Here is a 10,451-nt window from a genome sequence, read left to right on the forward strand (position 1 = left end):
TTTATAAATATTATCGATGGTTAATATGTGCGCTTTGTGCAGTTAATTAAAGGGAGCAGTTCAGCAGCCCCATTATGGTGCCACACATTTGTCGAAACATGGGTTACAAGCTTTGGAATGAGCTGATTTTTTGCGAGGATGATCTCTATGATGAGGAGATCATCCTCATCAAAAATCAGCCTATTCCAAAACTTCTAACCCCATCAAAAGTGATTTACAAAAATTAGATGATCCACGATTCTTCAACTTGTAAACTTGGGTTAGAAATTTCAAAATGAGCTGATTTTTTGTTAATATGTGTGCTTTGTGCAGTTAATTATATTTTTATTCTAGATTTCGATTTTAGATTGTTGGATTGGTGGATTTAAAATATGAAAACTGATTTTCAAAATTAATCTAGAATCACGTTTGACCACATTATTAAGAGATTAAGGGATATAAATAGTTACTATTGCCACCAAATTTTTATTAAGAGATACAAATCTTCAAAATTCTTACATATAAATTGGTGTAGCATTAGTAAAAAGTTGGTGGAGCAATAGTGACTCTCTTATTTATTTAATGATGGAGTAAATTAATTGTTTATAAATGATTATTATAAACATCATTAAGGACTAAACAACTGATAAAAATTGTCGTATATAAACAACGTTAGTAAGTCGTTTTTCCCGTCATATTTAATCATTTTTAATTGCTTGTGACGTAATGGTGGCCATCTTAACTCACTTTTTTCTTTGACGGGTAAGCTGCTGGACTTGAATCCATAACCTCAAAGTTGCGTTGCAATGTGTCAAACCAACTAATTTATGGATCTAATTCCATTCATCTTAGCTCACTTGCTATCATGCACAATATATGATTCATCTCTATCCTTGCATGATTTCATGGATTCAATTTTCTTTTTTTCTACCTTTTAGTTCTCTTGATTTTGGACCAACGTAGTATAATTGGAAGCTCTCCATCAAATGAATACTTGAAAGTTTGATGTTATTAATCATTAATCAAATGTCATCCCTTTTCTTAATTCTTAGCACAAGTGTTTGTCAAAGTCAATGAAGGTAGATCTAAATGCTTATGAATTTAGGAAGTGTATACAATATGCTCCAATAATGAGGGAGGTAAAGAAACAAAATATTATGAACATGAAAAAGTTAGCTCTAATCTTATAATAATTTCTGATCATGCAAATATTTGGGGAGTCACTTTCATCAATTTAAATTTAAAATTAAAATTCAACGGTGAAAAATTAACATTTTTAGAAGAAGAAGTTAATACAATCATAATGACAGTTGGGATTCGGGAATAATTCGACAAGAGAAAACTTTCGAAGAATATTTCAAGAAAACGGTTTTGTTTGCTAAGCAAGCAAGTAGAAATATATATTAAAGAGAAAAAACTCCAATTGTCTCGGATCTGGGAGACCTATTCAGTGAAACATTCAAGAAATTTTCGTATAACTAATTTCCGGCAACGGCACCACAATTTGATCGATGAATTGTAGTTTGAATTCATTTAAATATAAATCATCAAAGTTAAAATAAGAGGTACAAATTGGATGATCTCACCTTAAGAGGCTTTACAAGAACACAATTAAAGTAGAAATGAATATAATTATATTAACAATATTAAGAGAGTCTAGTCGATCATCGCGATGAGTAAGTTGCAACAAAATGAAATAAAGCAAATGTAATGGAGAGGAGAGTGAGGTAATCTATGTTGCACTTTGATTCCAAGCTTGATGATCTTACAATAGAGTTACAAATAGAAATCAAAGAAGAAAGATGAAAGAAATACTCTTGATGCTTTCACTACTACAATAATTCTCTTTTTAAAAGAAAAATTGGAAAAATGCAGAGAAATTAAGAAGAAAAAGAGGGCCCAAGAGAGAACCCTTCTTTTAGGGACAACCCCTCAATTTATAATTTTTCTAATAGGGTTATTGGGTCGGATTTTTTCTTGAGTTGATTCGAGAAGGGCCTTCAGTTACAACGGCCAAAGCATCTATAATGTTCAACTCAAATCTCGAGGCATAATTTCTTGAGATTACTGCGGAACACTAGGGCCCTACCGTGATGCGGTGACGTGACGACAATTTGCTCCGAGATTTGGTTGGATGCTCCCTCTGCCTTGTACATTGTAACAAAAATTGTTACAAAAGTATTTATCTCCGAATTTTACCCTTTTTACCTACAAATAGTAAGAAAATCTATTAGTTTCAATAATTTGACAAATTAATATAATTTATGTTTATTTTGGACCAATAACAATTAGGTGTTGATAATCCTTGTATAATTACGGTCTCAAAAATCGCTTTATGGGACCTTATCAAAGGTCAACACAAAAATTACCAGGAAATTGGATTAAAAACACTAGTTGATAAACGATTGATAGTGATACACCAAGAAAGATTCAAAGAAGTTGTCAGGAAGTAGACTTAGGCGGTGTTTGTTTGTGCTCTTTTTGAACGCTTGTTGTTAGAAAAAAAAAGGTAACACTTTCTGGCAAAATAACACGTTTGTTTACTTCATATTTTTCAGTGCTTATTGTTTAAAATAAATGAAAAAAATTCAGCACTATTTTAATACTAAAAGAAAGTGTTGAAACGGTAAACACTTTGCTTTTTCAGCATGGACAAGTATGCCCTTCATTTTTTTGGGTATGGACAAGTATGCCCTCATACTTAAAAGGATATTACCTCTTATATCCCATGGATAAGTATATAAGTACTTTACAATTAATAAATCCACACCATGGCCAAATTATTTTGTCTTATGTGGGTTAAAAGTTTTGGAATGAGGTGATTTTTTGGTGAGGATGATCTCTACAATGAGGAGATCATCCTTACCAAAAATCAACCCATCTCGAAACTTCTAACCCCATCAAAACAAGTTCAAGAATCGTAAATCATCCAATTTTTTTTTTTTTTTTAATTAGTTTTGATGTGGTTAGAAGTTTCGGAATGGGCTGATTTTTTGTGAGTATGATCTCTAAACCATATAGATCATCCTCACTAAAAATTGGTATTATGAACATGAAAAAGTTAGCTCTAATCTTATAATAATTTCTGATCATGCAAATATTTGGGGAGTCACTTTCATCAATTTAAATTTAAAATTAAAATTCAACGGTGAAAAATTAACATTTTTAGAAGAAGAAGTTAATACAATCATAATGACAGTTGGGATTCGGGAATAATTCGACAAGAGAAAGCTTTCGAAGAATATTTCAAGAAAACGGTTTTGTTTGCTAAGCAAGCAAGTAGAAATATATATTAAAGAGAAAAAACTCCAATTGTCTCGGATCTGGGAGACCTATTCAGTGAAACATTCAAGAAATTTTCGTATAACTAATTTCCGGCAACGGCATCACAATTTGATCGATGAATTGTAGTTTGAATTCATCTAAATATAAATGGATAAAAATTAACTCTTTTAGTAAAAGAAGTTAATACAATCATAGTGACAAAGTTGGGATTCGGGAATAATTCGGCAAGAGAAAGCTTCGGAAGAATACGGCAAGAAAAGGGTTTTGTTTGCTAAGCAAGCAAGTAGAAATGTGTATAAAAGAGAAAAAATTACAACCGCCTCGGATTTGGGAGACACATTCAGTGAAACATTCAGGAAATTTCCCTATGAAATAATAAATTTTTTAAAAGAAGGTCAACACAGAAATTACCAGGAAATTGGATTAAAAACAATAGTTGATAGACACTTGATGGTAATATACCAAGGAAGATTCAAAGAAATTGTTAGGAAGCAGACTAAGTTATTCCCTAACATCTTCACAAGCTTCACAAAAACCATTATAAATTAAGCCATCGAGGTATTCAGGTTTATATCTTAACCTGAATATTTTGCATGCCAATAACAGCCAAGAATCTCACAACATGAAGTATACGGAGCAACGCCATCCTAGCCACCCTGAACACAAGCTTGAATTGGTGCACCACAAGGATCCTTTCATTTGTGATGGATGTAAAGAAATAGGATTTGGATTAAGCTACAGGTGTGCCCCTTGTGCATTCGATCTCCATAAGGATTGTGTGCTCTCCATCTCTCCGGCCTACCATCCTTTCCACAAAAAATGCAATTTGAAGTTCTTCGATCATTCCCCATTTAAGTGTAAGCCATATTGTAACGCATGTGGACTTGAAGTAAAAGGGTTTTCTTACCACTGCGAAAAGTATGGAATCTACTTGCACCCGTGTTGTTTCAAACTAGAATTTGAGGTTATACACGGAAAGGAGAAATTTCAACTTTGTGACAAGGTTTCATCCAAGTGCAATTGGTGCAAGAAGAAAGAGATCAATAACGATGGGGTCACAGGATGGGCGTACATGTCGAAATGCAAGAAGTACCACTTTCATGTTTCATGTGTAAAAGATATGTTTTTGAAAAAATGGGAGAAGGATCATGTTCTTGGTGGTGATGATGAGTCTAATAAGAAAAACAGTCAAGATTTGGAGGTTAAGAACCCAAACTTCCAATTGATCAAAACTAGTAAAACTAGTGTTAGGGGGAAAATAAGTAAGTATTGTAAGATAATAACATCAGTCATCAATAGTATCTTATTTGCCATTCTAGGTAATCCAACAGGAGGGGTTGCATGGCTCATCGATATTGGACCTGAAATCTCAAAGTGATATGTCGTTTTATGTATGTGATTCTCTCATAAGTTGGAACGCGCCTCTGTTGCTTTAGTTCGTTGGATTCTCTTCATTTGCCTGTAAAGCTTTGTTTAAACCATTGTAATTTTTCTCCAGTTTTACTTCAAGTTTGTGCTCACTTAGCCCAAAAATTAAAAGATTGTCTCATAAGTCGATCTTTATTTTGGGTTGAGTAAATAATTGTGTGATTGTATCTACTCCCTGTATTGAATGTAAAAAAATAATTTAAAGAGTTACATCTATGATGTTTTTGGTTTCTAAGTTTCTAGTTAATGATAGAAAGTAGTCCTTTATTCTACCTCCATGTATAAGGGTATATTTGAGATGAATCGTGATAATCTGACTACCCCATGTGGCAAACTCAGTCGACTACCCTGACGTGACAAGTTCAGATGCCGTAGATCTGCGCTCCTTGGGATACACTGCTGCACTTCCCATAAAATAAATATGTATCTCGAAGGAACCATTTATCCCGAGGAATGCATATCTACAATTCTCGAACTTGTCACGTCAGGGAGTCAATTGAGTATGCCACGTGGGGTAGTCCGATTATCACGACTCATTTGAGATACCTCTCTCGATTTAAAAAAAAAGGGGTAATTTTGTAAAACTCCCAAGGCCAAAAGGGTTATGTTAGTGTCCCTCTACGAAATGCAAGATGTGGTCTATCCCCTCAATTTTTATTGACTTGATCAAATCATTAACAAAAACAATAATCAATTAATAGAGATAGTGAAATGTCAAAAATACCCTCATGGGTTGAAATTACGAAAATATCTTTCGAGCAAAGCAACTCTAATGTGTTCAATCTAATTGTTCTAAAGACAATAATCTTGAGAAAACAATCAATTTCAATTAATTTCTCATCGATCTAAATCTAAATTTTATTATTTTAAAGCTTAATCTCATCTTTTCCAACCATTTTTCATCATTTTCAACTCAATTTCATATTTTCAATTTAATATCAATGTGTTCATCACAATCTCATCCTAAGCTTAGAATCTTCACATGGAAAACACTGAATCAAAATAAATAAATAAGAGAAAAATCAAAAAATCAAAAGAAAATATAAAAATAATAAAAAATGAAATTAGTAATTCCCTCTCTTGTAAATATATATATTAGTTTTACCCCTGGCAACTAAAAACACAAACAAGATTTTTTTCACAAAAACTTATGGTTTGAGGACAAAATAGTTAGAAGAACTCACATGAGAGTTAAAATCTTCACCCATTCCATGAAACATGAAATCTTTAACTTATTTAACTAAAATTTATCCCAAAATCGAAATCGTATTAAAAGATGTTAATGGTAGGGCTTCAAAATAATGAGCTTAAGGAATAAAACCCTAATACTCTTGAGAACATTCTAAGAATAATAAATACGAACCCTAACTAGTGTGATATCGTAAAACCTTAACTTCATCTTCTTCATGAAGTTGGGTTTTAGAAGATGAAGTTGAGTTTTCTTTTAATCCAATGGTGTGAAATATTTTAATCCAATGATTGAGATTTGATTTGATTTTTTATTTTTTTCAACTAAAATAATGACATTTGGTAATTTAAATGATATAAGAGTAGCTTGGGTATTCAGACCATGGACCGTCAATAGAACAAACATTAGCAACGGTTGTCAACGAAAGTCTTTGGGGTAGATCACATCTTGCATTTCGTAATGGGGTAACCTTAATTTCGCCTATTTCATAGGAGATGTTACTAAAATACCAAAAAAAAAAAAAAAATTCAAAGTTGTCTCTTCAAACATTTGGCTTTGACGGGCCGATGAAACTGTGCGGATTCTATACTCCTGTGCAGATTCACAGGAAGGTTCTTACACACGGTTTTGCTACGTTTCTTAAAACTATACATGACTCTATAAGCCAATTTTTTCCTTTGTTTAAGTTTCTACGCGGGTTTTTCGATTTGTTGGGGAATTTTATTCTTTGCTTCTCTAATGGTATGAGTATGACCTTATAATAATACTAACTATAAGTCTTACTTTATCCACAAAGCCATCAAGCGTTTAAAATTTAAGACTATTTAACTTGATATTTCAGAATTGACACACTCCATAAACGGCCAACATTAACTCTCATTAATTTGCCAAATAAGTTTGTTAATTGTGAATCAAAATATGATGAAGATTTTTTTTTTCTTTCTGTCGAAAAATGTGGGTTATAAATTTTAAAGAATAAAAGAACATTTTACAAAGATACGGTGTGCATTCATGCTTTACATGAAGTTTTAGTCTTGAATTGAGTTTGAGAAATTTACCTACTCTTGAACTCGAAATTATCGTGACAGAACATACTTCAAAATATTTACGAAATCACGTTTTTTTTACTGATGTGATCATTATCAATTTTTTTTTTAAGGATAAGATAAGATGATCAAATTCAGTATTTCAACAAATTATAGTAGGGTAATATATGGTATTAACTGATAACTTTTTCACCATTTAAAAAATAATAATTTATTTACCGAATTATTTTTTACTATCTTTATAAATAGTTTAGAATGGGCATCATCCCAGTAAATAAAGTGAGTTCATATTAAAAAAGAAAATAATAATAAATAAATAAACATCTCCCAATCATCTTTATTACCCCCACTCATGAGGGAAGCGGATCCTCTGTAGTATGTTTTTTTTTTCTTGTAAGTGACTTTTAAGAAATAGAGCTTGACATATTGACCAGAAAATCTAACACCTCAGCCTTTTAACATTATCACAAAAAAGTTGGTGTGGCAATAGATTTTCTCTTTTCTTAATTAAAATTTGGTATCATGTAAAAAAATTGAATTTTTTTCTTTTAAAAAAAAGACAAAATTTTAAAGCTTGGTAAAGGATTTGAATAAGATGGTCTCTAAACTCCAATTCTTTTAACGAATGTGAGTTTTTGTACATGTGACATGGCACTCTCTTAACCGTTAAATGCCACTACAAGGAACTGCAAGGAAAATGTACAATAGAGGATTAATTTCTACTTATAAGATATCACTAAAAAATTTATCATGATTGACCCATTATAAGAAGAAATATGAGGTGCATGTCAGTTACAATTAAGGTAAAGAAAGTTTATCTTCAAATTACATATGTGGGAAATTATTTGAAATCCTCAATATTAGGTGTTGTGATTCAATAGGTAAGACTAGAGGGGTTTTATTGCAACTGTTAGTTATGTACCTGTTGTTCATGCTCTTTTGATCTATTTTTGATTTTTTTTAGGCACAAATCAGCTTAATTGGTGATTTCTAATCATTGGATTTCAACATTTTTCATTGTAAAACATATTAGTTGGTGAAAAACATTACTCCCTCATATTTTTTTAATAGAGAGTTTCTATTGTCACACAAACTTTTGCTAACCCCACACCAATTAAAATACAATTAGGAATTAGTGTGGCATTAACAAAAATTGGTGTGGCAATAGTAACTCTCCTTCTAATGCATTGACTAAAATCATCAATGAACATGATTTTTTATTTAAATTCTTTATTGAAAAATGTTGAAATGACAAAAAGTATTTATGTGAGTCTCACAAGTTTGACGTGCAATTTGCACATAACCATAGATGTATTTCTTTGTGATACGGGTAAAAATTATTTATGCATATCCACGTCAGAATTGTAAGAACAACAGTAAATCCCGTGTCAGCACAGCACGACTCTTCTTTATAGATTAAATAAAACGAATTTTGATCCTTACCTAGACCGATAAAAATCATCAAGGAAGTTTAATCTACGGGTTAGATTTTACTGGCCACAAAGAATATCTTACGTGTCGCTTTTCTATGAGAGGGTCATTGAATTTTCAATTAATTCGAGGTGATGACAGACGGATATGAAGCAAAAAAGTTGAAAAATAAGTAAATTAATAAGAAGGGATGTATTATATATTAATTATAAAATCGATGCATTGTGGGCATCTTCGTGGGTACTTAGCTGTCTTTGCGGCGGGTCACATGTTCTTGCTACTGTCGTTGGGCCCACATAAATTGATGACATTTGAACCTCTCTCGTATCTTCGAAAAACTGTCATTTATTGGTCTGATTGAATTGACATGGACGGCTAGAATCATTCATCTCCTGTTATGAATCCCCTTATAACGGATCAATGCAACGAGGGCGCGGACAGCGCATCACTATCTACACGTCGACCATGTGTCGTGGTTTCGTTAGCTGGGACCCACTTTTTCGTTTTTTTTTTTTTTTTTTTGCGCTTTTGTCAGGATAACTAATCTTCGTCACCAATCAGATGGCTTTGGGACGTTAACTGCGTTTGTTTTCTTAAAATGGTTACAGTTAGCGTGGTTTGAAGCCGAGCTAAGAACCTTCAGCTTTACTGACGCCCCCTTTGACCTCGGGATACAGAATCATAAATCATTTGCATCGGGATATGTAGAATCATTAAAAAAATCTTGTGTATCCCGAGGCAGTTGATCTACGATCGTATGATTGGGGCGTTAGATTATCACAACTCCTTAATTAATTATGATGTTGAGATGATGGTTTAACTATGGATTTAAATATTTTTGAAGATCTCTTGAACTCCCCTTACTTTGATTAGATCAATGGGTGGTTGCTTATTGCCTTTATGAATGAATTTTGGTAGAGTAAGGGGGCATAAGTTTGCAAAAAATAGATACATTTACCTTCTAATGAACTCATTTTTTAGAGTTACAAATACTTGAACATATTGTTAATTGTCAATGGATATCATGTTCAGGATACTAACACATGTTAAAATCTTAATGAATCCTACTAGCCTGTGCATAGATGATATAGGCATTTACCAACATGTCAATACATGTGTCCCAGACGTGTTAACTGTCTTAGTAGATCAATCACTTTGTGTCAAAGTAACATTGTTTGTCCATGTTACAACGAACGCTCAAGGTAAGTCAACCACTCCACGTTGGAGTTAAAGATGTTATTTACTGATGAGTCGATGGAGTCATTTGTGGGCCAAGAACATCATGCCTGGCCACTTGAATGCTTGTTTTCAGGTGTAAATTTTTTTCTTTATTTCCACACTAACCACGTCATTTTTTTATGGATCACACTCAAAATATGTTTTTTTGGCGCCTTATTCTATGTCCTATCCTTCACCCACTACTATTTTTTAGTGCACACATCTATATTCTCACTATCCTTCCATCACTACCAAAGCCTCATATATTGTCCCTTGATGAAATCCTCTACTAAGCAAGTGGGGATTTTAATCTACTAGGATACAAGACATGAGATGTTATAAAAACTAGATAATGATGGATTTCCCAAAATATTTAGCAAGACCAATTACATCACCTCAATAGGAGATGGGATGGTTTTCTCGTTGAAGCAGGGTCTGACTCATTGGAAATTTGGTTTCTTCATGAATTGGACTTTAGGCCTTCAATTGGGGTGAGGAAAGGGTTATGGTTTTCTTGAAGAAACATTGATTTTGAGAATTTTGAATGCAAGTCAAGTAGAAGAGACATGGGGGTTTATGATTTGTTTGAGTTATACCTTCCACTCTTTTGTTTTGTTCCAGAACTCCTTTTGTTGTATTCATGTCGGTACCTATTGTGCAATGTATAATTGTCACCAAATGGCGTGTCATAAATAAAAGTTGGTGTAAAAGTATAAACATTTTTATAGAAGCTGATATTATCGTACAGTCAATGAAATAAAATAAGATCGAAATAACCATTACTTCTTAATCATTGACTATCTTATCTTTTCTTGTGTTTTTTTATCTTTGTAGATGGTCTCTATATGAGGAAGAAGACCTATTTCAAGCCTAGA

General features: G+C 32.7%; 1 protein-coding gene across 1 annotated transcript; it reads left to right on the forward strand.

The window, feature by feature from the left end:
* Nucleotides 1–3,886: 3,886 nt before the first annotated feature.
* Nucleotides 3,887–4,642, forward strand: LOC147385611 (uncharacterized). Its single transcript, XM_086423168.1, has one exon. It carries the CDS (start codon nucleotides 3,887–3,889, stop codon nucleotides 4,640–4,642), a length of 756 nt encoding a protein of 251 aa, XP_086279294.1.
* Nucleotides 4,643–10,451: the final 5,809 nt, after the last annotated feature.

Source organism: Akebia trifoliata, chromosome 14, assembly GCF_017979445.1.
Source record: "Akebia trifoliata isolate Shusen 1 chromosome 14, ASM1797944v1, whole genome shotgun sequence".
NCBI classification, from domain to species: Eukaryota; Viridiplantae; Streptophyta; class Magnoliopsida; order Ranunculales; family Lardizabalaceae; genus Akebia; species Akebia trifoliata.

Bases quoted from the DNA above. Each gene is read 5' to 3' on its own strand.
- LOC147385611 (XM_086423168.1), top strand. From the start codon at position 3,887: ATGAAGTATACGGAGCAACGCCATCCTAGCCACCCTGAACACAAGCTT.